Source organism: Natator depressus, chromosome 1 (genome assembly GCF_965152275.1).
Source record: "Natator depressus isolate rNatDep1 chromosome 1, rNatDep2.hap1, whole genome shotgun sequence".
Classification (NCBI taxonomy): domain Eukaryota; kingdom Metazoa; phylum Chordata; order Testudines; family Cheloniidae; genus Natator; species Natator depressus.
Window position 1 is genome coordinate 80683272 of NC_134234.1, and position 27969 is coordinate 80711240.

The 27969-nt window shown below is 43.6% G+C and overlaps 1 protein-coding gene and 1 long non-coding RNA gene across 10 annotated transcripts in view; one reads left to right on the forward strand and one right to left on the reverse strand.

Moving 5' to 3' along the window:
- Positions 1 to 434: 434 nt before the first annotated feature.
- Positions 435 to 23313, reverse strand: EDNRB (endothelin receptor type B). Its single transcript, XM_074962300.1, has 8 exons — positions 22768 to 23313; positions 21523 to 22019; positions 11493 to 11605; positions 11107 to 11311; positions 10589 to 10738; positions 8720 to 8853; positions 6000 to 6108; positions 435 to 4350 (listed from the first exon to the last, which is right to left on the reverse strand). Exons 2-8 carry the CDS (start codon positions 21973 to 21975, stop codon positions 4219 to 4221), a joined length of 1296 nt encoding a protein of 431 aa, XP_074818401.1. The 5' UTR covers positions 21976 to 22019; positions 22768 to 23313; the 3' UTR covers positions 435 to 4218.
- Positions 21532 to 27969, forward strand: part of LOC141992961 (uncharacterized) — a 34951-nt gene continuing 28513 nt past the window's right edge. For 5 of the 9 annotated variants that reach the window (XR_012640716.1, XR_012640706.1, XR_012640713.1 and 2 more), the window contains exons 1-2: positions 22115 to 22921; positions 26369 to 26414. This is a non-coding gene — a long non-coding RNA (uncharacterized LOC141992961). The other 4 variants (XR_012640704.1, XR_012640709.1, XR_012640702.1 and 1 more) reach the window with 4 other exon arrangements.

Sequence of the window (27969 nt, forward strand, 5' to 3'; positions counted from 1 at the left end):
TATAAATGCATGCTATATTTCCACCTTGAATGCTGCACCATCGAGGATAACGAAGTAAAACTTTCCTTCTTTTATAGTTTCAACCTGGCTATGTTCCTAACACAGGACAAGTTTATTGCTATGTATGGGAAGAGATTGCAATTGACATTTTTGAGCAAAACCCACCTGTTGCCGCCAAAGCCTGGGGTCCTCTGGCCGCCATGAGTGAATTTTTTCTGGCGAACCCCCGGTAAAAGGGGTTCATGAACCCCAGTTTGGGAACCACTGATTTAGTGGAATAACCTCACCCTTCCTTAGAGATCACTGACTTTTAACTCTGAAATGCTTGATTCTTTTGACATCAATTTCATTGTAAGCCAGCTTGATAAATGAGTGTTTGTAAAGAAAGAAAGATCAAAGAACGTCAGTGAAGCAATTAAAATATTTTTATTGGTAATTCAGATTGTTTACACTGTAGCAACCACAAAAGTTGCTATTTTAGTGACCATAAAAAGCAAAATATATAATTATTTTACATGGTTAAACACGGCAATAAAGAAAAAAAATGATTTTACATTTTCATGCAGGTACACACAACATTCCACTGCTAACCATCTGTGTCTTGGTATAGCCAGTACATGTCTATTAAAAGCTGTTTGGGATAGTGAAATACCAACAACATACAATGGAGACTATGTACTAACACTGTATTTGCATTTGATTTTTCCTGAATGCAGTACCAGTGTATCAGTGCAATTGACCCAGCATGAAACCCACTTCACTCACATAAGGCACGATGTGGATGGAGTGCAGAGAAGATGAGGAGGTGAAATACAACCGCTAACTCATGGCCAAAGCACAAAGCTCCTGCGTAGCTCCCATGGGTGGTTGGTATCAAAGGCCAGGGCAGGCTAAGCTTCCCCATCCCCAGGCCATGGCCCTACCCATGTTCCGCCGTGAGGCCCTGCCTTTCTCCCCCTCTCCCTTGAAGCCGGTGATGGCTCAGCTCTAGCTGGCAGCCTGGAGCTTGGGCTTGCCAGTGGCCGGAGCTCAGGCCAGTGGCTTGGCCCAGCGCTGGGGCTGGCCAGTGGCCTGGGGCTCGGGGTGGCTGGGGTAGGGCTCCTCCAGCCACTGGGGGTGGGAGGGCTTCGGGTCTCTAGCTGTAGGGAGGGGGTGTTGCGGGCAGAAGGGGTAGGGCTGGTGGCTTAGCCTCCCTGAAGCGGGGTTCACCTGCCACCCATGAGGCTGTTAATCTAGCCTAGGGATTGAAATAGAGTTTTAAGTCCCTCTGTGGACATTGCACAGGATACCAGGGCTGAGGGATCTGGGATCCTTTCTCTGGCTCCCCGTCATGTTGGCCTGCTATGCCAGGCTGTGCCGGGATAGTGCACAGACCTTTTCCATGGTACCTAATGGTGTACAGGTGCCCCATATGGCTGATAGAGGATACATGAGATTTCTGCCAGCCTAGATGTTTACACTAGAGCTAATTTCACTTCCTTTCACCTCATCACTAATATAGATACTCTTCATGCTTGAAAACAAAATTTGCATTTACTATTTATTCAAGGATGATAGGACAGGTAGCAAATTGCAGATGGATACTTTAAAAGCTCCAAGTGGTGGCCTAACTGCTCTTACCGAAGCCAATAGTTAAACTTCCATTGACTTGCCAACACTGAGCACTCTTGAAAATCCCATCCTTCATATCTTGGTTTCTAGCTAGAACAGATTCTCTTGTGTTTTCCCTTGTATTTTTTTTTTAACCCATGTAAGCAGCAGGTTTTGTTATTACAGGGAAAATATAGTTGCTGGAAAAAATACTGCTTTGTAAATACTGGAAGTTACAAAAAGTTTTCTATTAAGTATATATTATTTTCTGAAAAGTAGGCAGTGCACATGCCCTTTGTCTACAATACCTAAATGTCTGGGCCTATGAGGGTTCAATTTAACTAGGAACTAGTCCAGGAAAAACAAAAAAAAAACCCATGTTACACAGTTGTAGAATACAACAGCTACATTTCACACAGAAATAAAAATAATATACATGTACAATATTGTAATGATATAACTTTATGAAAATAACACTGACCAGTATCAAATTTAGGATTTAGTTGGTTACCCATTTTTAATATATGAAATGCATTTCACAGAAATAATTGTTTTTCATTTGCATTAATTCACGTCTCAATGTGAAAATTGATAAAATAAACAGTGTGTTGAACATTCATAATATTTACATGGTATACTAGTCAAATTATTGACTTCTTGTGCACAAGAAAAGGAATTATTTTTACTTTAAAAAAACCTATTTTTCTACTTTAGGAATTGGCAGAACACATCTTGAATGACTTCTGTTTCTGTTTAAAGAAATAACCCCCCATGTAGTTCATTCCATTAAGTTTATGGTAGTTGGGTTTATGGGCAAAGGGTGATGAAAACAGCTACCTAATGATGGTACACCCCACCCACTCACCCCCCAGATCCTCAGCTGGTGTAAATAGGCATAACTCCAGTAGTTTCCAGTGGAGCAACACCAATTTACACAGGTTGAAGATCTGATCCAAACTGTTTTTATCCTGAGAAGATTTAAGGCACTTTGTGGACAAGGTGTACAAGGAATTCTTACTCTTGAAGGTAGGAAAATTCCTGAGTTTGACAAATACTCTATTATAATAAAGTATGGTGTGTGCTGAAAACATTTCTCACTTTCAAAATGCTTTCTGTTGATATTTGTAGGAAATGCTCATGATTTGCTGCTTGAAATGTGTTAATAAGTTTTTTTGGGGAATCTGTGACAAATCAATTGGAGATGCAAAGCCAAAGAGTAATGCTTTTACTAAGCCTAATATTGGTAACTTGTACTAGCAAAAGATTTAACGCATGAGTTGCTTGGATTAAAATATTTTAAAAGACAAGCATTAGTCTGCTATGCATACACAAAATGTGAACTGCTCCTGGCAATACACATCTTGTTTACCACAGGCATCTTTATCTCTATATTCTTGTAGGGTCCTGCCCATATTTTAATATTTTACATTTAATTATACTTCACTAAAATATTTACAGACATAGAAACTAATCACACATGTTATTAACACATGGAAAGAAAAATCATTTTATAACAATGTCAAGAATTACTGTATGACGTAGTACTAGCCTTTTAAGTACAGTTTGTGAATATTTTCTTAAAGACCTAGCAAAACTAAATACAATTAGAACCCCAAATGCTCTGTCTACCTCTGCTGCATTTTGTACTATCTGCTATATTAAGGGTTCTTTTCCCCAAGCATCATTTAGATTGCTTCTGATTTTTCCCATGACAAATCAATTTCATTTGTAATCTCTAGAAAAGTAAACTTGGCTAAACTACAGTCAGTTACTTAAAGGCCCATTATTTAAAAGGGGTGCTGTAAACTTGAGATCTAATCAATTTAAAAAATCATTAATTTCAGCTACTATGCAGAATTTCTGTGGTTCTGCAATCTTATTTTCCTCCATTTAAAGATGTTTTTCTCCTCTAGTATGTGAAACACTATATCAAATAACTGGGCAAACAGTGAAATGGACTATTAAAAGTGCTGCCACAAATTCAAGATATAAGCAAACTGATACGGGAGAACAAGATTTGTCGTAACCTTAAATGTTACTTGTAGTAGATAAAAATATTTAGAGAGAAGTGTGATTTTTAACTTGACTGTATCCCATTAGTATTGTTCTCAGCTAGTAGTGTAACATTCCTGATAAAAGTACTTTTTTTTTTGTTTGAACGCTGCTATGAAGTAGTTTGTATTTGACTTTTTAAAAAACAATTTAGACACTCAATCTGCTTTACATAGATAATACATTGAGTTATATACAATATTGGCTTTGATCCAACAAAAGATATGGTTTGCTATTTACTAAGAATTGTGACTCCAGTTCCTAAGGAGTTTATAATGAACACAAATGACTGATATACCGGAAGTGAGGATGGTCTGGAATTGCTGACTCCAAAGAATTTAAGTGCTTTAAGAATTAGTTGTTGTTTCTGCTGCTGTTCTTCGTGTTTTGCAAGTGGCTAATGATACCATGCATAATTATGAATGTTATGTAACTGTGGGGAATCAATTTTTTATTTACTTTTTGTGCAAACAGAAAACTAGATTTTTCAAAAGTTCTACTATCTTAATCTATAACAGCAATTGTCACTCAGACTCAAATAAAGGCACTGAAATTAATTTCACAGGATACACTTTTTTATGATGAACTGTACTTATTACTGGAGCGGAAATGATCATATCCATGATCATCAGCTTTGAACTTAAAGCAGGACTGTTTTTCCTCCAGGGACAGCATGTCTTTGGATTGGCACCAGCAACACAAACATGACTGTTTTAAATAAAAAGAATCATCATTTTACATCTTTCTGTTATGCACATTTTTGCACAATGCATTGAAATATTGCTATTACCCAGCCTCGACTGAGAATTTAGGGGCCATTATAACTGTTGTACAGTAGGAAGAACAATATGCAGCCCCCTAAAAGCCTGGGTTGAACGTGGCCTGCAATTTTTAATGTATCTGGAAATGGAATGAGAGATTTTGTATTTTCATTCTTCCTGTAATTCTTCTTTTAGTTTTATACCTACGGCTGTTATAAGACCTGAGTGCACCTCTCACACTTGATTGTGATTTTTACCAAAAATTGTGTGATTTCCCCCTTTCTATTTCAATCTAAAGCTAGGAAAGAGAAATTATTCCATTCAATCCTTCTGCCAATGCAGGATTGGTCTGTGGGAGTTGGGGACAACTTGTAAACCGTGAAGAATTCCCTGCCTCATGGAACTTTTCTCTCCCACTGTCCAGCAGTTTCCAAACCTAGGACCTGATCCTACAAGTCTGTTCTGATGCTGCATGCTCCTAATTTCAATGGGTGGTCCATTTGTGGGGAGAGCTTTCAGAACTGGGCCATCATTACAGATAGGACCACAAGACAGTTGGAGTCTGACACTAAAATCTCATTAAGACATAATGACAGTTAATCATAGAATATCAGGGTTGGAAGGGACCTCAGGAGGTCATCTAGTCCAACCCCCTGCTCAAAGCAGGACCAAATCTCCAATTTTCGCCCCAGATCCCTAAATGGCCCCCTCAAGGCTTGAACTCACAACCCTGTATTTAGCAGGCCAATGCTCAAACCACTGAGTATCTGACATTATATTCTCTTGAATCAGAGGAGGGAAATGAGACAAGAGTGGGTTGTTATTTGTTTGACCAAATGAAATTTCATCAAACTAAAATGTTATGAACAAGGTTTTTTGGTCTGAGAGGGGCAAGGGGAAGAAAACAGGGAAAGAACTAGAGACCATGTAAGAATAGCCAGGTGATGAGGGCACTCACATGGGATGTGGGAAACCCAGTAGCTTGGGTAATTAGAGTGCTCACTTGCAGAACAGGGATTGAACCTAGGTTGCCCACATTCCAGGTGAGATGCCCTAACCATGTGGCTATTCTGAGGTGGGTTGCTCTCTTTCACACACAGTTTTTGAAAGGCTCTGTTTTGTTCCCCATATGACTAAAAACCTTGACATTTTTCGAAACCTTGAAACTTTTCATGAAACAGAATTGTTTTCCGACCAGCCCTAATAATTTGTCTTTGGACTCATGAAGTTTTAAGGCTCATTCTGTATGACAGGAATAAAGACCAAAGCGTACACTCCTGAACTGCCCTAAGAAAATGATTTACCATGCATGAAACCCACATCAAACTATTGAGTGAGTTCTTGCTCCAGCTCAAAAAGGGCAAATAGACCATAATTTATAGTTCACAAAGGGTGAAATGCAGCACGTGAACAAGGTGCATCTTGCAGGATCAGGTCCTATGCAGAACGCCTGTACTAGGCCTGTGCATCTTTTAAAGTTCTGTTTGAATCTGAAGGGGTAAGTCCTGGCACATGTCCCTCTGCATGGAATGAATTTCATGCAGAGAGAACATGTTTTTCTAATGTGGTGAAAAGCAGCCTTAGACGGCCTCTTACCTTAAAGCAGTTTTTGAATCTTTTGCTCACCAAATACAGGGCTATTGGGTTAATGCAGGAATTCAGCGAAGCCATGTTAATACCAATGTAGTCCAATACAAGAAAAAAGCTGTGTGAAAATTAAAGTAAATGTGATTCATACACTACTTCCTGATCATGCTTATTGAAGGGTCACAGTTGTAAACATCAGGCTCAACCCTGGCATGATTTACTACTAAGTATGGTAACAGTAATGCTGGCTAACTATGTGAATGGGTTATTCAGAGGAAAATATTGTGCCTCAAAGCACAGTTTTGGATAGGAGGACTCAGTCTTTGTTATGGTGATTACAAAGGGCCTGATCACCTCAACCTGTCAGAGGGAGATGTGGAGGAGAAAATCTTCATGAGGTTTTCTTCATGGAGATTTATTCCCAGTTGTTCTAATGGGAAGAGAAGGGGAGGCAGGGTTTTTGCCTTGCAGAATCAGTAATAAGGCCCACAAATCCTACAGTATAGATTCCACTGATTAGGGCCATCTGTGTAGAGGCGCTGTGTCCTTGGCGTACCTCACCACAACCTTAATACACAACTGTAGTGAAGCTGTCCTGTGGGAACTTCTGCAAAAAGTGGACTCCTCTTTGAGGACTCCCCTTAAAGGGGGAATTGCACTGCTTTCTGCCTTGGACTGCACTAGTTCACCCTCCAGTAGCTCAGGGCAGCAATGAGGGGATGATATGCGTCTCCCTGATCCCAAACCCAGCCTACCCTGTCCCTCTGCATGGATCTCTGGACTGACAAAATGCCCTTTGCAGGTTCCTGGGGAAGCAGGTGGGGGAGTGCTGCCACTGAGGCAGACAGACCCCTTCACATATGGATCCTGAGAATGACAGGGTCAGTCTCTAACTATGAAGTAAAGGATTATATTTATCATCAGTTCACTGGAGCATTTCTTCTCCTCCCTCCCCCAGAGCCTGCCCGTCTAATGCCGCTGGCCAGGCTGCTTAGTAACAGTGCACTGCACAGTCACGGACAGTGTTCCCTCTAATTTTGCAGAATGAATTTTGTTATGTGCACCAATATGGAGGCGATATGTCACACATCATCTCCATATTGGTGCACATAACAAAATTAATGTGGCAGGGGTGGGGCTGATGGGTTCAGAGTGTGGGAGGGTGAGGTCTCCGGCTGGGGGTGCGGGCTCCGGGATGGGGCCGGGGATGAGGGGCGGTGAAGGCTCCAGCTGGGGATGTGGGATCTGGGGTGGGGCCAGGGATGAGGGGTTTGGGGTGCAGGCTGCCCCGGGGCTACAGTGGGGAGAGGATTCCCCCCAGCTCTCTATCCCTGCAGCATCACTTGGGCTCAGGGGGAGAGGCACCTCTCCCCCGGCCACAGCAGCTACGAGGCTGAAGGAGCGTGTCTCTCCCCGCTGTGGCAGCTCCAGGGTTGGGGCCACGGGAGAGGTGCCACCCCCCTGGCAGGTCTGGGCCAGGGCTGGTTTAGGGATGCATGAGAGGCACCTCTCCCCTGCCTACAGCAGGTCTGGGGCTAGACTGGGGCCGGCGGGGCGTGGCAGGTCTGGCCTGGGTTGGGTTGGGGCTGGGGGAAGGTGCCTCGTCCCCAGCAGGTCCAGGGCTGGGCTGGGGCCAGTGGGGAGAGATGCCTCTCCTGCTGTGGCAGGTCCAGGGCTGGGGGAGAGGCATCTCTCCCTGCCGCAGCCCTGAGCACCTGCACAGCGCTTAATAGGCTGCTCCGCGGCCACACAGCTTAGAGGGAACTTAGGTCATAGGAAAGACCTAGGCTATGTCTACAAAAGCACTTTTGCTGTTAAAACTTTTGTTGGTCAGGGATGTGAAAAAAACACGTCTCTGACTGAGATAAGGTACACCAAGAGAAGCGTTGGTGTGGACAGCGCTATGTCAGTGGGAGATGCTCCCTGCCAACAGAGCTACTGCCATTTGTTGGGGTGGTTTAATTATGCCGGCAGGAGAGCTGTCTCCCATCAGCATAGAGCAGCTGTAGGGGAGATCTTGCAGCTGCAGCAGTACAGCTGTGCTGCTGTAAGGTCTCTAGTGTAGCCATAGCCCTAGGTTCAAATCCTGGGCCTAGTCTTTTGTTACCCTGAGGGAGGAGGGAGTGCTTCATGTTGCTCATGAGTGACTCCTCCGGCTTTATTAGAGAAATGAGTAAGGCCTCTCAAGGAAGCTCACTGTTGACAGCTCATGATTTTATTGTGAGTCTCATGATATTTGGCTCTTGTCTTAGAACCCTGGCTCCAGGAGTCATGTGAATATATAAGAATCTTGGCTTTCATTTTTTTTTTTTGAAGGGAAGTTTCTAGTCTTCAGGGTTGTGGAGAAAAGCTTGAATATGTGACTCAAGCGTGCCTCAAAGGTTCAAAAACCAGAACACAAATCAACAGAACTGGAAATGTCATGTGTTTATAAAATCCCCTTATTTCTAAGACAGTCATGACTTTGAAGGGCCTGGCTCATGATATGTGAACCATTGGGGTCAGCAATACTAGAGCTCCCTCCAGTCTTTATAAGCCAGGAAAAAATAGTAATGTCAAAATGTCCAGCATGTAGGGTGTAAAGCAGAGGGATCTTCAGCCACTGAGAGAAAATCCTTTCATCAGGAAAACCAAATACAAAAGCATGCTTAGGGAGAATACATAAAGTTAATACTGGGTGGGTATTTTCCTTACAAGCCTGTTATCTTATTCAGCCATAACAGTCTTACCTCAAAAGTTCACATCTATTGGGGTCTCTTTGGTCATATATAGTGAGCTTCAAAATCCTACTTAGGTGAAGGGGGAGCCAACACAGGGCAAAGACAACCACCAGACAGAACACATTTTTGGCCACCTCGCGTCTCTGGAAACAAAATTGAAAGGAACTGGGTTAAAGTGTCTCTCTTGATCTTTTATTATTCGCTTCTAAAACCAAAATATATGATACCATAGAAGTGCAAAAATAAATATCAATGTGGTACATAGGTGAAGTTCAGTGTTCCCTCTAATTTTGTACATCCATGGGCGGAATGAATTTTGTTATGTGCACCAATATGGAGGTGATGTGTGACACATCACCTTCATATTGGTGCACATAACAAAATTCATGTGGTGGGGGTGGGGCCGAGCGGTTCGGGGTGTGGGAGGGGGCTCAGGGCTGGGGCAGAGCATTGGGGGTGTGGAGGGATAAGGGCTCTGGGTGCAGGCTCTGGTGTGGGGTTGGGGATGAGGAGTTTGGGGTGTAGGATGGGGCTCAGGACTGGGGCACAGGATTGGGGGTGCAGGGGGGTGCGGGCTCTGGGGTGGGGCCAGGGATGAGGGATTTGGGATGCAGGCTGCTCCGGGGTTGCGGTGTGGAGAGAGGACCCCCTCCCCGCCAGTCCTCTTGCCGCAGGAGCTCGAGGCTGGGGGAGAGGACCCTCTGGTCTGTGCTGGGGCAGGTGGAGTGGGGCGCCTCTCCCCGCTGCTGCAGGTCTGCGCTGGGGCAGGTGGGGAGGGGTGCCTCTCCGTGTCGCTGCAGGTACGTCCTGGGGGAGACACACCCCTCCCCACTGGGGTAGGTCCGTGCTGGGGGAGAGGCACCTCTCCCCACCACAGCCCTAAGCCCCTGTGCGGGGCTTAATAGGCAGCTGCGAGGCCGCACAGCTTAGAGGGAATTTAGGTGACATTTAGAACATTGTAATTTTTTAAAAATTTTAATTAATTTTGAGATCTTTAACTATTGTAGCTGCTGTTCACAAATTAATCATACCTATAACATACCTGATCATGTTCATGGATCAACTGTGAAAATTCAAGGGGTCAATACACACACTCAATTAAGTTACAGGTGGAAAAGAGGTTAGTTATCCAGTCCATCCCCCTTTAAAGTACAGATATTTTTCACTTGTATATTATCTAGTGCTTTTCTCTCTGGTCTGCTTTTAAAGATCTCAAGAGACATAAATTACAAATATATTCATATAGGTGAACCTTTCTTATTTACACTAATGACATTGCAAATTAGTGTACAAGTTAACAAACAATGAAGAAAGCAAAAATTTCAAATATATTTTATTTTTAAAATGTAGTTTAGGTTTAGTTACTTATAATTCTTCATAGTACGCTAGTAAACATTGTGTAATGTATTTTGGAATGAAGATTTTTGCTAATATGATACCTGACTACAGCACTGCAATGTTGCCAACTCTCACAGTTTTATCATGAGTACCACAATACTTGGTGTCTTTCTTAAATCCCAACTTCTGGAGTCATGTGAACATATTGCAATCTCAGCTTTCATATAAAAAAGGTTTTAGCCCTCACGGTTGCAGAAAAAAGCTTAAAAATGTGAACCCTACAGACCCTAACTACAAAAGACAAAAACAACTCAAAATTGAGTAAAGTCTCAGGATTTTTAAGACAATCTCATAATTTTTGAGGCCTGATTTACAATTTTTGAACAGTTGGGGTTGGCAATATTACTCATAAATGTCTCCTAAGAAGCAAGGTGAAGCCTGCAATTTCAGTGTGCACTAATTATGTGGTGCTTGAATTAGTGAAGCTTCTACTGTAATCTCATATAAAACTCAGCAGTGTTTTCATGTGCATATTTTTACCTGTTTTAAGTGGTCATTTAAAGCAATCTGCATTCCACTTTTCTTTCTTAACATCTCGCAGGTCATCAGAGTATAAAAAAGTGCTGTGATGGCCAACGGCAAACAGAAATAAAAGCTAAATAGCCACCAATCTTTAGCTGTCTTGTAAAACTAGGGGGGAAACAATCAGAAGTGTTAGGCGTTCAGTTTGGGGTATAGTAAAGAGAACATTTATACAGGAACAATGTGCAGCATTTTGCAAGCCTGAATTAACTATCTGTTAATCCTTCTAACAGCACGAATGAGATATAAGTATTATTGTCCCTTTTTACAGATGAGGAAACAGAGAGATTAAGGAATTTGCCCAAAGCCACACAATAAGTCAGTGACAGAGTTTCTGTACACCCTGCTACTAAACACTGAATTTAATAATTAATAGAAGTAAAACTTAGTAAGTTTTGTACTTTTAGACCGTTGAGCAAACTAGATACAGATATTGTTTAAGAGAAAGGACTTGTTTAAAAGAGAAAATATCTTACCTGCATAAAGGATGTTTTTTGTGTGGGATGAAGCATACAGATTCTAAGATGCTTTCCTTTATAGTCCATAACAATCATATCAAAACCTATAGCTTCAGGAACAGCTAAGACTACTGACATAACCCAGATCAATACAATTTCTACAGCAGTCCACTTTGGCACTCCAATTCCTTTGATGCGGCTCCAGGAAGCAACTGCTCGATACCTAAATATCAACAGTGGACACTTATTACATTAAGGGCTAAATTATGCCCTCTATTCAACTGATATAAACACGTCAATGCTGTCGTATCAGTTGAACAGAGAGCAGAAGTTGGCTGTATTTCATATTATCTAAATGACTTTAAAAGAAAATATAGAGTTGGTAACAATGAAACAGGTCTCACCTATCAATACTGAGGGCACACAAACTTAACACAGTGATGCCCACTGATGCCTTTTGAATGAAGGGTACCAGTTTGCACATTTCAACTCCAAAGGGCCAGTCCTTTGCAAGGAGCTGCGAAAAGAAAATACCAGGTATGATTAATGTAATTATAAACACTGAAATTGCTAATGTAACATGAACATTTCTCTGGGATGATTTTCTCTTAGTGTATTTAACGTTCAATGAAGCCCTTTAGGAAAGGGAACTTATATATTTGGGAATCTCTGCCTTAGAATATACCAGCAAGATTTGTATGATCATTATGCAACAGTTCTACCAGGCAATCCAAAGGGTACATTCCCTTGGCAGTCTTGATAGGAGCTGTGCTTAGCTGGTCTCAACTGAGCGTCTCCTTCTTCTGTTTGAATTAGCATGAATCATCATTGGAGAATGGGATCACAGGTGCCGACTCTGTGGGTGCTCCAGAGCTGGAGCACCCATGGGGAAAAAATGGTGGGTGCTGAGCCCCCATCGGCAGCCAGCTCCCCCCGCACTCCCCAGCATCTCCAGCGGCCCCACCGATCAGCACCTCCCCAGCCCTCCGAGCACCTCCCACCTGCTGCGGAACAGCTCCACAGCATGGAGGAGATGCTGCGGGGAGTGCGGAGGAGCGGGGCGGGGTGCACTCGCGGGAGGGCTGCCTCCCCACCCGACAAATTAGAATGTTGGTGCTGCTGACTGGGATGTGCATTGAGGGCTCAGCCCTGACCTACTGGAGCCTCAAGGATCCAACTCATTATCCTTCTGTTTTAACTTCTCCAACTTCATTTTTAATAGTAATCATCCTGCTGGTAGAGAAGGACCTTGGGATGTTGCTCCTTATTTGGCTTGAGTGTTCATTGCTTTCCCTCTTGCAAATGATCAGGACCAATCCCTATTTGGTAGAAATGCAGGAAGTAATCTGAGATGAATCATAACTCAGAAAGTTCTATCACCAGATACAAGTGGTCTTTTGTTGAACATTTCTCCAGTGAGACTGTATATACAACACACCATCTCCAAGAGTACATTTAGAATAAGATAACAGAGATGGTTTTTGATTTTTGTTTTGGTAGCTTTCCTGGGTCTCACACTTTGATATATTTTAAATTTCCTGCCAGGTCATATTAGAGAGGATTATTTGTTACATACATCAGTCATAATAAATCTTAGGGGCACATTTAGGGTCATTGGGAAGAACAGGCCTACTACATGAATAAATAGCTCATGGATTCAGAGAGCGTTTTCAACATAGCTGAAACTGATGAGCTATTTGCTGCAACTTTAGTTTAACATGACCCGATGTATCTACTATATCAGTGGTTTTCACCCTTTTTTTCATTTGCGGACCTCTAAAAAATGTCAAATGGAGGTGTGGGCTCCTTTGGAAATCTTACACATAGTCTGTGGACCCCCAGGAATCCATGGACCACAAGTTGAAAAACCACTGTTCTATGGTAATGACAAACTTTTGCGGATCCTTTTTTGTGGACCCCAGGGGTCTGGGGACCACAGATTGAAAACCACTATACTATGCTGTAAGCTGGACTGATGCTCCAGATTTATGTCATAGCATGAGCCAAATCTTTCAAATCCTCATTGAAGCAAGTCCATCCACAATAGAGGAAATACCAGAAAGGATAGTGACAGAGGGTGTACAGGAAAAGAGACTCTTTGAGATTGGGTAAGTAGTCATGTTATTGAATCCTTTCTGAACAGGTCTAATATTTATAACTATCTACAAATGTCTTGTGGGCCTCTTGTAGATTGTGATCTACAAGATACAGAAGCTCAGGAACACGAAGCAGTCACTGCCAACAAGGAATTACATCCCTCCGTTATTTTTTTCTCTCTCAACTGAGTTGCAGAGTTAGGGATGTTTCCTTCAGAATTAGGCTTATAACCAGGGAATAAATGAAGCATTCTAGTTTGTAAATTTTGTGGTAATAGGGGGATCAAATTATTCTTAACTCAAATCCAGAGTAAACATTATTCAGGAGAATAATGTTTGTACATAACAGTATTTATTCTTAGTAAAGTAGAGCCCTATATGTACTTACTCCACTAAAAGTTTTATACTGTAATAAATAAAATGTTAATAAGATTCAAAATGGAATATTTACAAAAGAGAAGACTGTTTTCCTAAAGGAGATTTTCTTCTACAAACAGTTTGGGTATAGGAAGTATATTCCTGGGAATGGGAAAGAAACAGAAATACAGGTATCTAAATATTTTCATGAGCCAAACTGAAGTGAAAACAAAAATAATCCATTACATGCCAAAGTGGTCTCCGCCAGCACTTTATATTCACCCAACTTATGTGGTGATATTTTGCTTGCCACATAGTTTTTAAAGAATAAATTAATACCAAAAAAAAAGAGGAGAGTATGCATTACAGAATGATGTAAATCATACCTAAGAAACCTAGTTTTTTTAAACATGCCTTATTTGTATCTAAACCATTAATAATACATTCATATTCGGAAAGGGTTAGATTGTGTATTTAGGTACAGCACTGAGTCGGGGGGTAATGTGTAAACTGCACAACTCCAGGGAGAGTCCCAACAGGAATTGTGACTCAGCCCCGCTTGTGAGTTATAACTCCTCCCCCGCATCCTCTTTGTTCTGTGTGGGAAGGAGGATGTTAGAAATTTGCTGCTGGTTACGATATCCCGTATGTTGGCTCAGGTGTGCTTTCCTGCAATTAGGGGGTTGGTGCCAAGGCTCCGTCTATTCCTGTCTTCTTTCTCTGGCAGGATGCTAAGCAGATATGTAGTGCCTGCTTGCTCCTATGTACCTAGACCCAAGCTCTGATGAGCCCATGCAGGACTGTATATAGCAGGAATTCTTATTCTCTTATACAGGTGGGTAGCCAAAGGTACAAACGAACAGTTATTTAGCACTTGCTTTTCAAAGCTTCAAAAGCCCAGAGCTATGTGCAAAAAAGTGCATGCACCTGTGTGCCGAATTCATGAACAAAATTGCACCTCACAATCCATGTACATGCATAAATCTGAAAAGGCTAATATATTTCCACCTGATGTACTGAATACCAAGATAGACAATGAAGGCAAAGGATTTTTCAGTCTTTCATAGGAACAAGTGTTTCAAATTATAGATTTTGCCAATAAACTATTCTTAATGACTGAGATGAATTACACAATATTTAATTGAAGCACTTGTTTAATATTTTAAGTTTATTAAGATTTATTTAGCTGTTGGGAGCCAGGACTTGCTTTTTAGACATAGATGGGTTTCTTTTTCTCTAACCAAGATGAGGGTGTCTTATTTAGTCTAGTTTATGAGAAATGTAAATCTAGTTATGTTCAGAAAATCATTTCTTTTGTTTTAATTTCATTTTCTCTCTGTTTATAATTCTTGTTTGTGTTAAGATCATTACTCTAAGGGTAATTACATGCAGACACCCCCAAAGAGAAAAGAACCCCATAAACTCTAGGGAGAGGTGTTGAAAGGTAAACAGTTGTGGAACCTACATTCCCCTGGCACTCTTGGGCAAGAAGCATGGATGGATGTGTTGGCTCTCATTGAGTTGTGTTGCCATTAGGCACAAACACAAGAGGAGAAGCCAAAAGGCTAAGCAGGAGATGAGAATTGGTGGTGGTGGTGGTCACAGGCACATATGTAATGAGTGAATAAGTGTACAGATAAGCTGACAAAAACTTTACACTGAATTTACAAAATCTAATGATATTTTACAAATATAAATGACCCAGATTAAGTTCCTTGGAAAATGGCATATACACTGCATGGAGAAATGTCCCAAATCTGATATGTTAGAGACATAGGACCCAATTTTGCATCCACAAATAGGCCTTTGCTACATGGGGAAATTGACCAGAATAATTACTGTGGAATAAATTATTCTGGAATAGCTGTCCAAGAACAGCTCCCCATGTGGATACACTACTCCAGACTAAAGCCAGTCTTAGGGCTAATCTACAGTGCAGCTAATCTGTTGTAGCTAAACTGATGTAGCTGCGCTGCCGGAGCACATCTGGTGAAGTCATGCTATGCTGACATGAGAGCACCCTCCCATCAGCATAATTACTCCACCTCAGAAGCTATGTCAGTGGGAGAGAGTAACTTATGTCACACCGACGGGTGTCTTTTTCACACTCCTGAGGGACATAACTGACATTCACTTAAGTGGTAGTGTAAACAAGCCCTTACTCTGGGACAGAGTGTCCATATGGGGAATATTCCAGAATAGCTATTTCAAAATAATTTATTCTACCATAGCTGTTCTGGTCAATGTCCCCGCCTAGACCAGGCCACAGGTAAAACCTCCCATGAGCTCATCAAGAAGCCCGGGGCTGAGCAGCTACACTTCAAGCCCTTAATTTGCTCTTATGAAAATACCTATATTATAGAGAAAGCAGCATAAAACTGTAGTCTTTGGGGGCATAAGTTTTCCATGCTTGGTCTCTGTCTAGAGCTGAGGTTTGCAAAATCTCAACAGAATTGGTGCAGACACTGCAAAGAGTGAAAATACTGTGCATTTCCCATTATAGAAAAAAATGACAACTTTTTCTACAGCTGAAATGACTGGGGGCTAAAATTTGGAATGGTAATAGTCCTCACTATCGAGAAGTACCTTGGCTTGGAGAAGTTAAGAAATGCCAAACTGATTATCGCCCAGGCAACCTTAATTTAGGCTCTTTGTGTACATGCATTATGATTTTTGACTACATGATCACATACTAGATTTTCCATATGACCCCTGTGTCTTTCCGTGAACAGACTGGATGAACATAGGGCCAAATTAAAGTTGTACGGCAACTATAAGCATGGTGTTTCCTAACTTTTGAGTGCTAAAATAATCACAGAAAAGAGGATTATCATATACCAGGCCAGACTGAGCCTTGGCTCACTGGCTTGTGTAGTAAGCCTTGTGGCCCCTTAGCTTTGCTGCCCAGGAAGAGCCCCAGAATGTACTTGTGACTGAAGAGTGGCAATTGTTTTTCTACTCTTCCCCCACATTTGTTCTGGGGGGAAGTAATCTGTGACAGTCCCTTGCCAGGTGCAGATTTCCCCCCTCCCCATGTTGGCTCAGTTTTGCCAGCCAGTGCATGACTGGGGAGGGCAGAGTCAAGGCTCCACCCCACCCCACCCACTTGTGATCTGGGAAAGTAGCAGTCGTGAAGAGTGAAGGTCCAGGAAGCTGCACAAGAGGCCCCTGTGCGGAAGACTAAATCAATAAAATCAAATGGAACACAATAATATTATGTAAGTATAAGAAAATGAATATTACAAACTACAACACATGTGTATTGAAAGTTGTAGAAGAAATTGTATGAGATTATATTATGGTATTTGTGAAATGGTATCTATGTAATTAAACATCATAATGAATACACACAAGAGGTAGACTTAACGTTGTGCATCCAACTATAAGTATGGAATCTGTAGACTTTTGGGTGTTCCACTTTTCACTTAATGTTCTCTTAGCATCTTTTAAAAAATTTTATCTAAGAGTGCTTATCTGATAGCTGTCATCATAGCCAATGCTGGCGCCTGGCCTAGGAACCTCCGAAACTACACTCTTAGGCTGAAAGCTGTCAGATTCATCCTTTGTGGATTGAGCACAGAGGGGGACTCATAACACTCAATGACCCACACTTTAAATGGCCCTGTAATTCCCCAAACTTCTGTGTTTGTGTCATGCTCATGGACCATGCAGAAGGACATCTCCAGAGGGCTCCACCTGGCACTTTGGAAAATGGAAAAGAGATATGGTTGGCACACCATAGTTCCAAAAGGCCAAACTGCTGCATAGGGCAGTGGTAGCCTCCCTGTACTCTGCGGTAGTAGATCTGCAACCACAGCCTTACTGTTCCCCGGGTCCTGCAAATCCCCCGTCTGCATTTTTTGTGCATATTTTCTTGTTTGCTTGAGCTGTGCAATGTTTTCCACTTTTCATAATGCCCCACTTTAAAAACTTAGCCAATATTCTATTATCAAGTGCAATATATTAATAAGTGCTTTTTACCCATTACATGTTATTTTGTCTTATAGCTTAGCTGATATTTGATTATCTTTAGATAGCTTCAGGATAAGTGATTTGAATTTTCAAGACAGGCACAGGTGTCTGAACTTTTTGGCTTTTTAGGAACTTACTAGACAAGAATATCTCAACCTAACCGCACCAAGCTCATCATCAGAAGTAAGCTCCCCAGAAACCAGGACACACCAATTCAAAGCGGCACCAGACCCTACCATAACAACCGATGCAAAACTTGCAGACATATCTCCACTGCTATGATGATCAACACCCCCCACAACACACCTTTTAAGATCCATTGGTTCTACGCCTGCCTATCGCAATATGTGGTGTACCTCATCCAGTGCACTAATACCTCCATAACATCTACGTGGGTGAAATCAACCAATCATTCACTCTTGAATGAATTCACGCAGAGAAATGATAAAACACAAAATATCACCTCTGGGCAGGTTTCAGAGTAACAGCCGTGTTAGTCTGTATTCGCAAAAAGAAAAGGAGTACTTGTGGCACCTTAGAGACTAACCAATTTATTTGAGCATAAGCTTTCGTGAGCTACAGCTCACTTCATCGGATGCATACTGTGGAAAGTGTAGAAGATCTTTTTATACACACAAAGCATGAAAAGATACCTCCCCCCACCCCACTCTCCTGCTGGTAATAGCTTATCTAAAGTGATCACTCTCCTTACAATGTGTATGATAATCAAGGTGGGCCATTTCCAGCACAAATCCAGGGTTTAACAAGAACGTCTGGGGGGGGGGGGGGGGGAGGAAAAAACAAGGGGAAATAGGTTACGAAGAAGAGCTCTGTGTAGCTCCAAAGCTCAGCTCTTTCACCAACAGAAGTTGGTCCAATAAAAGATACAGAACTGAATCACAGAATCACCCACCTTGTCTTTCTCATATCCTGGGACCAACATAGCTACAGCAACACTGCAAACAGTATCTTGAATTCATCATGCTGAACAGCTCACACAAAATCTGTGCTTTGTGCAAACTCTGAAGTATCTATTGTGGATCTGTCTAGTTCTGCTAGGTACTCTTTTCATGCACTAGGGTGGTATTTCACTTTCACATTGGCTACTGTAAGCATTGTTAAGAAAGCTATTAGCAATGGTAGGTTTTTGAACACAGCAATTTCCTTCACATTATTTTCCAAATAGGTGCCCTCTCTGAATGTCACTCTAAAGGTCTGGGTCAGTGGTATTATAATTGCTCCAAATCATGAGTTAAAACTGATGAGTTTGCTGCCTTTACAAAAATGAAACACTTTGTTAGCCTCTACTTTTCTCATTCCACTAAGTGTCAGGAGATTTTGATTACAGGCCATTTCACTATAATCTGCCTCAAATGTTATAAGGCTTTTTGGGCTCATCTCTGCAACTGAATTAACAGGATTGTGAAGTTGGTAAATGGACACTGTCAACTCAAATTTGGCACATAATTTACATTATGTAAAATAAGCTTTTACCAAATCTCAGGCTAATAGAAATGTATGTTTCCATTAGCATTCATTTTAAAATTCCATTGGATTCAGTTGTTTTAAACAAATAAACAGTACACTGAGGTGTTTGCAAATGCTGTGGCCACAAGAATCTTAAAGGGAAACTGACTTCAGTGCCCAAGATGAAAGAGGACAGCAAAAAGCATTCAAACACACAAAATAGTGAAGAATAAACTGGATTTTTAAAAATTCTCCATGGGGTTAATGCTCTAAAGTCATTAGTAATACAGGTAAATGTGTTTATAATATAATTTTAAATATTATCAATTAAATATCACTTCAGTTTGGGAGCTTGCTTACAAAGCATGGAGTAATGGGTGAGCAGCTCTTGACAATAGTAGGACCTTTTTGAAATGGCAAGTCCTGAATGTGCAATATGCTTGGTATAACTTAGTATGCTCTCTGACCCTTCTGTCCTCCCACATGATAATATATTTCATGAAAAGTCAATCAAGATAAGAATAATATATTATTGCTTGGGGGATGGGGTGGGGTAAGCTGTGACAGCCCTTGCCAGGTGTTTTTTCATTTCTGAAAATGTCAGTGTCACTAGAACATCAAATTCCTGTACCAAAAAGTCATGTTACTGACAGTTTTTCTTGGATTTATACAGGGTAGTTGTCATTTTGTCCATTCATCGTTTTTACTTTTCAAAGCAGTTTTTTAAAAAAATTAAACACCTATTGTTTAACACACACCACCTGCAGCCAGAAAATTACCACCCCCTTATGTAGAAAGGCCGATAAATATACAGTGCCGTGATGGTCTAAAACACTGAGTCAAATTCATCCCTGGTATAATTCTAATGAATTTGACTCTAAAGTCTACAACAGCCACTGAAAGAATACTCCAGTATGTCTAGAAAGCATGACCTATGAGGGAAGATTGAAAAATTTGGGTTTGTTTAGTCTCGAGAAGAGAAGACTGAGGGTGGACATGATAACAGTTTTCAAGTACATGAAAGATTGTTACAAGGAGGAGGGAGAAAAATTGGTCTCCTTAACTAACCTCTGAGGGCAGGACAAGAAGCAATGGTCTTAAACTGCAGTAAGGGTGGTTTAGGTTGGACATTAGGAAAACTTTAACTGTCAGGGTAGTTAAGCACTGGAATAAATTGCCCAGGGAGATTGTGGAATCTCCATCATTGGAGATTTTTAAGAGCAGGTTAGACAAACACCTGGCAGGGATAGTCTAGTCTAGATAATACTTTGTCCTGCCATGAGTGCAGGGGACTGGATTAGCTGACCTCTTGACTTCATTTCCAGTCCTACAGTTCTATGATTCTATGTTTAGAAGGGTAAAGATTATGGGATTCCCTTCAACAACCTCTCAGAGTGAGCACAAATCATACCAAGGACTAACTTAAAAGCCCATCTTTTCAACATAGCATTCCCAAATTAAAATAAGATCCAAGTCCAAAACTTCTAACCTGCTGGTGGGGAAAGGAGTGGAGAAAACATCTGCTTGTTTACTTTGAGTAACCTCTGTAAGGTGTTCAGATATTTAGATGACAGCAACTATCTTTTGTATAATCACTGTCCAGCACAATGTGCCCTGATCTTGACTGGAGACTCTGAATGGACCAGTAATATGAATTAATAATCATACACTACAGAGACCAGGGTAGAATAGAAAGATTTTTTTACACTCTCTACTATTTTTATTACAGCTTTATGTAAAAGTCATAAGGATGGCAGCAGCACTTGACATTCAGGTAGAATAGTCCCACTCAGAACAAGCCTTTCACTCCCTGCTCTGGGGCAGAGGTGGGAAAGAGAAAGCTGCAGAGGAGATCTCAGGCCAGGCCACTGGGCTTTGGCACAGGGTAAGTTCTTTACAGGGCTAAGGGTGCACCATTCCCCCTCCAATTTGAGAACCAGGGCCCAGAGCCACATGCTGGTATTTAGGGGCAACTGCCATTGCTATGTGCCTAAGCCAGTTTTTCTTTGCCCCTTCTCTCCGGAAGGAAGCCAACATTCAGCAAAGCACTTAACAGGTTGCTTAATTTTAAGCAGGTGAGTAAACCCATTCCTAATCAGCAAAGTAAGCCAATTAGATTATTCACCTGCTTAAAATTAAGCACCTGAAACCCCCCCTCCCCCTCCCCATTTCATCTCCGGCTGAAATTCACCCTGGTGCATAGGACCAACAGGCACATTTAAGGAATGCATGCTCTTTTTGCTACCCCTCTACGGGGGGTGAACAAAATCAGCGGCCCCTTTCTTGACTGATTTGTATTAGATCTAGGATGGTAGTTGTCCCTTTGAGACAGCCGGTGTTAACGCACTTGCACCTTTATTTTTTGTATGGTTTTAGGACACCGTGCGGCCCAGAGGGGGTAACGCTGTTGCTGCCTACCTGGCACGTTGTGGAACAACTCCTGCCAGCCTCAGCTGCCCGGGTGGGGGAGAGCTAGCTACCGGCCCACCTCCGGCCATTCAGCCGGGGAGCCGGTCTACCAGGCCGGCGCAGGCTCCCTTACCTTGTACACGTTGACGGGGATGTCGATGGTGATGTGGAGCAGGTCCCCCAGGGCCAGGCTGGCGATCAGGATGTTGGGGCCGTTCCTCATGCACTTGTTCTTGTAGATGATGCGCAGCAGGGTGGCGTTGCCGATGATGCCCAGCACGAACACCAGACAGGACACCAGCGTGTTGATGTACTTGAACGTCTCCTTCACCTCCGTCTGCCCGGTGCACATGGGCGGAGACGGCGAGCGGGCTCGGCCGCCGCCGGGCACAGCCGAGCCGGACGCGTTGGAGCCCGAGCCCTTGAGCCCGGGCGTGCGGGCGGTGTGGGTCACCGCGGCCCCCGGGGAAAGGGGGCTGTGCTGCGGGGCGCCCCCCGGGCGCGGGGACCCCTTCTCCTCCCAGGCGGCGCAGCAGCTGAGCAGCAGCGCGGGAGCGAGGAGGCGCCAGAGGCCGGGTCGGTGCATGCCGCTGCCGGGAGCCGGGCAGAGCCGAGCGGCGCCGGGTCACCCTGCAGCAGAGAGACAGGAGACGGGGATCAGGCCGGCCGCGGGTCTCCGGGCGCAGCGCCAGCCCCGCCGCCACAGGCTGTCTACACGGCAAGCGAGACACCCGCGGCCGGCCCGGGCTGACTCCGGCTCGGGGGAAGGGGCTGGGGCAGTGCAGTGCAGTGTAGACGTTCCGGTAGGACCCTCGCCGGGTCACGAGGGGGGAGCCCTTCTCCCCGCACTGAGCAGGAGCCGGGAGAGGAACATTTAACGCGGCTCAGAAGGGGGTCCCTCCTGCCAAACCGGGGGGAGGCTTTAAAAGGAGAGGCGCCAGCCCCCCCCCTTACAAAACGCACCGAGCCCCGCGGAAACCCCGCTTCCTTCCCTGTCCCGGCCAATGCCCCTTTCAGAGAGGGAGCAAGCCGCGATCTCCCTCCCTTAGCCTGAGGCGGGCGCGCTCGAGGTCTGGAAACGGCGAAATACAGGCGGTGAAATGCCGATTGGCACCGACCTTCGTGGAAACGTCAATTGCAACTAGCGAGAGGAAAACCCGAGAAACAATCGGAGCGGAGATTCCCACCGCATCGCCCCCCCCCGGCCTCAGCTGCCCAGGCTTGCAGCCCTCACCCCCTTCCCTCGGGAGGGGTTCCTCTCAGCCCCTCCGCATCCTTTATCAGTTCAAAGAGAAGCCCCAAGGTTTCTTTTCTCCCCCCAGGGAAGAAAACGCGTGTCCAGTGGCTCGTCCTCAGCTTGCTATAAACATCTATTTACCTTTCAAATCCTCCCAGCACAAAGCAGCTGCCAAGGGCTGGTTCCTGCTTCCCAGCGCTTGCCTGCGATTCAGCACCCGCGCTCCGAAGGACGCTGCCTGGCGAGCAGCAGCTTGGCGCTGCCGCCGCAGGAGGGACTGGCTCTTGCGAAACGAGTAAGTGGATGTCGGTAGCAAAGCAGCCTCTCCTTGCTCTTGGTGTGCGCCTAAATCCAGTGAATTAGGCGAATCGTTTTTTTTTTGTTTTTTTTTTTTTTCAAATTCAGTCACATCTTTCCCATCAATCACTGCCAGACTCCACCCGGAGTCCCTCCTACAGAGCAACAAACTTTCGTCCTGTCCCTTTGCCAGACCCTGGCTCCCCCAGATGCCTGGAGAGCATCAACAGAAAGTTTCCTGCTAGCAAAGGCACGTAAGGGTCAACTGTGGCCAAACCTGCCAGCTAAATGGGCCGGTTAAGTGGTTGATTTCGTATTGGGTTAGAGAGTTTTAAAATGATCTGGTCACATACAAATAAAATAAAAAAAGTTAATTCAATTCTTCTAGGTTCCTAGAGCAGAGGTTTTTACAACACATTTTTTGGTGGCCAACTCTTGCTGGTGGCCAGTCTGATAATTTTTCCTAAAATACTTAACTTTAGGAAAAACAAATAAATATGCACATATACATGCCCAAATCATTGTAATTTGTTTATGTAGGATTTTTTTTGCAAACTCAACAATAAAAATAATATACAGTTGACTCTATTCTTTACTGACCCTAAATAGAATAGAAACACAAATAAGGTGCTTTGCATTTTCTTGTCTTTTTTTCCTTGTTTCTTTTGCCTTTTTTGGTTGCTTATTTCTTTAAGACTTGCTAGCTACTAAGTCTGCTGTGAAAAGTGATATTAACAAACATACAAATATCACTTTTCACAGCAGACTTACACAGCCCTGGCAAGCCCAGGGACAAATTAAGCCAAGGATGGGGAGGTGGGTACAGAGGCAGCTGGGGCCAGGGACAGTGGGGTCCTGGGGGAGGCAGCAGTAGCCAAGGGTGATGGGAAGAGCGGAAGCTCGTGCCCAGAGCCTGCCACCCTGCAGCCAGGGAATAGAGCCCAGGGGACAGGGCCTGGGGATGGAGCCTGAAGCACTGTGGCTGGAGCCTGCCACCCACTGCTCCCAGGAAGGTGGGGAACTCACTGGCTACCTGTTCCTCCAGCTTGTGTATCTCCTGGGGGGGGGGGGGGGGGGGCAGGGCCCAACCACTGCTGGTGGCCCTGAGGGAGGGGCCACTGCTTTCCCCCTCTCCCCCATCACCACCCAGGAGGCTGTTTGCTGCATTTGCAAAACACTGTTGGTGAAACCAAACAGGTTGTGTTTTTGCAACTGGGTTCTAACATAACCATATTGACAACCTGTCTTAAATATGCATATTTAATATTAAAGGATTAAATACAGTAACAACTAGTCTACCAGATTATGGGGCAAAATAATCAAATGACTCCTTGTTCTGGGCCTTTGAATGTATCTTTCTTGGTCTGTCTTCCTATCTGAGTCTTGGAATGACCTGAGCATGTTGTCAGCCCAATAATAATTTTTTTATGAGATTCTTTATTACTAAAAACCATCTTGTACCTTTGACTAGTGAAAAGGGGTCATGTTATCACTAGACTCCAGCTTTGCCCAGATTCTAGTTTGAGTTTCTGCTGATATTCACTCTGCCTTTTCAGTTGAATATTTTAGCCTTTACTTTTGGTTCTAAATTGCTGTGTAGTATTGTGTGCTACAATAGCTGTCACATGCCCCACGTCCAACACCCCTTGCCCCAGCAGTATTTACCGGTAAGAGTAAGAGCCTAAAGTGATGGGAGGTTTGCCTGAGAGAGAGGAGTGCAGGGCTAGTACCATAGGTTTTTAAAGTGCTTTGTGGGATGATGGGTGTTATGTATGATGTTCTTATTAAAAGCAATTTTCTTATGATTTACACTAAGTTACAGCCAGCTAATCTGATTAGCTCTTTGCCAGTTTAGGCAGCTTTAGAGACTGTTCTCAAATAGGGGCTGGAGTCACGGGGCTCATTATTAGAGCTTAGGAGGCATATAGATTTACGCAATGTTTTCTTCCAAAAGTCACAAACAATCTCTGAAAGTTAGAAGGAATGTTGTGTTTGGTTAAAGAGACTTCAATTTAAAAACCTTTTCTAACATCAGTACTTATTTATCTAGGATCTCAGTTAAATCACACTGAAGGCCAAATTCTGTTGTCATCAGCATGTGTGTGGAAACACTGTAATTTATGTAAGTGGCTCATGGCTTTCACATAAATTATGATGTGTCAGGGAAACACTGTATAAACTGAGTTTTTTAAAGTCTTTCCATAGTCTGGCTTCAGACTGATTGCTCAGCCCCTCTTTTATATCAGTTGTAAAATAAAGTCTCAGGAATCAGTTCTGATTTGTACCAGTGTAAATGAGAGCAGCATATGGCCCAGCTGGACAGGATTCACTAAAGTAATGGTTTTCAGGATCAAATCACAATTTTGTATTTTGCAGTTATAACACCACAGGCCAAATTCCACTCTCATTGACACCAGTGTAAATTTGTATTAACTCTACAGAAGCTTTGAAATCAATGGAGTTACACCACATCTTTCACTGGGCAGTCCTGTGCCCTGCAAGTTAACTGTATTGTGCAAGTTAACAAACTTCATTATTTGTGCCTCAAATTTGTGGAGTTCAACAAGTTACCAACCTATCTGCTAGTGCAGCCAGGATTCCAGACAGTTGCTGGTACTTTAAGCACCAGGTGGTCTGTCCTGCTCAGAGGAGGTTTACATCATTACATGGCATAGCACTTAAAATGCTGTTGGCCGCCAGCACCTTGCCTACAGTAGGTTTCTGCTGTTATCACTAGTGGAGCTCAATCAACAATGTTGGGAAATGTTCGGTGAAAAAAATCCTAGGATAGACATAGCAAGAGTTGTTAAATGGACAATCCTCCCTGCTCCTCTTCCTGGCTATTTTTACAGGGGATAGAAAACTTGGGAAATAAAAAGAAAAATATGAAAGACATAATGTTGCCCCAAAGTCTTAGGTAGCCAATGAATAGGTAAAGAGAAGAAACGTTCTAAATGAACTGGGTGTGGGCATAAAAATAATACTTTGTCTCTGCATGTAACATCATATGATTATGTAGTACAGGGATCAGCAACCTGTGGCATGCGGCCCAGGCTGGTTTGTTTACCTGCCGCATCCACAGGTTCGGCTGATTGCAGCTCCCACTGGCCGCGGCTCGCTGCTCCAGGCCAATGGGGGCTGCGGGAAGTGGCAGCCAGCACATCCCGCATGCCAAAGGTTGCCAATCCCTGTCCTAGGGGAACAATCCCCCCTCAATATATCATTACAACGTTTATTTTTCTTTTCCCCCTGATATTTAAAATCAATGCAGCCAGCACACTTTTATACATTTTAATTTTAAGTTGTCTTGTTTAAAATGTTGCATTTACAACATGGATGAAGATGTACACACTTAAATCTTTGATGGAAAGTAATTGAAAAACCTGAAATGCAATCTGTTTTTGTTTCAGAAATGAAGGTGACCATGTTTACTTTTGAATTCCAGATGCAGCATAAGATTGGATCTTCTTCTTCCTGGAAGCCTAGATAAGGTCAGTCATAAAGAACCATTGGGAATGTATCTGTGACTGAGAAAAGTATGAGCTGGCTCAAGGGATGTGATAGCCAACCATCTATTGTTTATTTTACTACCTACAAATCACTTTAGGAGAGCCTACCAAGTAATGGTGAAATCTAGCAGACATCCTATGTCTGAGCTACCATGATTCACTTATTCCTGCTTTTCTCAAGCGTTGTAGAAAGCTTATTCTAACATGAACAGAACTGTCATATAGATATGAGTGTATAAAGCTGACATGATTCTCCTGAAAAATTCCACCCCAGTGAAATCAGATAGTTAAAGACAAACAAAACCTGGAATGCAGCACAAATCCCAAGTAGCCAGACTATTTGCTAGGGATGTCTGTTGGGGATGAATGGGGAATATCCTCCTCTTCTCAAGACTCAGGGCTGCAATCCTACTCATGGCTGGTGCCTTTCCTCTCCATGAAGGAGAATTAATGATCAATCTGCATAATTAATGGGATTACTTACCCAAGTAAATTAGCAGGATTTAACCTTAAGTGAAAAGGATTGCACAGGATACCTTAATGCAGAGGTGAGCAAACTACGGCCCGCAGGCCATATCCAACCTGTGGGACCCTACAGCTCGGCCCCTGAGCTCCTGGCTGTCTCCCCCCCCCCCCCCCACAGCCTCAGCTCACTGTGCCGCTGGCGCAATGCTCTGGGTGGGGGGGGCTGCAAGCTCCTGGGGCAGCGCAGCTGCAGAGCCCGGCCTGACCCGGTGCTCTGTAGCGCCGCCAGCCATCCGTGCTCCAGGCAGTGTGGTAAGGGGGCGGGTTGGATAGAGGGCAGGAGAGTTCGAGGGGGTGATCAGGGGCTGGGCGTGTGGATAGGGGTCAGGGCGGGAAACAAGGGTTTGAATGGGAGCAGGGGTCCCAGGAGGGCAGTCAGGAATGAGAGGAGGGGGTGGATGGGACAGTGGGGGGCAGTCAGGGGACAGGGAGCAGGGGGTGGTGGATGGGATAGGAGTCCTGGGGGGGCTGTCAAGGGGCGAGCAGCAGGGGGGTTGGATAGGGGTCAGGGGCCGGGCCACACCTGGCTGTTTGGGGAGGCACAGCTTCCCCTAACCAGCCCTCCATACAATTTTTGGAAACCCGATGTGGCCCTCAGGCCAAAAAAAGTTTGCCCGCCCCTGCCCCAATGGCTATTACCCACTATGCAATTTAACAGTTTACAATGCTACCTAGATGGGTGTTTGCAGTGGTGTTGTAGCTGTATAGGTCCCAGGATATGAGAGAAACAGGATGGGTGAGGTAATCTTTTATTGGACCAATTTCTGTTGGAGGAAGAGACATGCTCTCCAGCTTCACAGAGCTCTTCTTCAGGTCTGGAAAAGGTAACCAGAGTGTCAGAGCAAAATAACAATCTGTCCCACCTTGTATTTAGCTGTGACACTCTGGTTACCTTTTCCAAACCCAAAGAAGAGCTCTCTGTGAAGCCTGAAAGCTTGTCTCATCTACCAACAGAAGTTGGTCCAATAACCTCACCCGCCATGTTTTTACTCACATAGATTATTAGAAGCCA

Excerpts from the sequence above, each read along its gene's own strand:
- EDNRB (XM_074962300.1), bottom strand. The coding sequence starts at position 21,975 with ATGCACCGACCCGGCCTCTGGCGCCTCCTCGCTCCCGCGCTGCTGCTC. Across the intron at positions 8,854-10,588 it reads TAAATGACCACTTAAAACAG|AGACGCGAGGTGGCCAAAAA; the intron begins GTAAAAATATGC and ends TTTTGTTTCCAG. Across the intron at positions 6,109-8,719 it reads AATAGATGTGAACTTTTGAG|CTTTTTTCTTGTATTGGACT; the intron begins GTAAGACTGTTA and ends ATTTTCACACAG.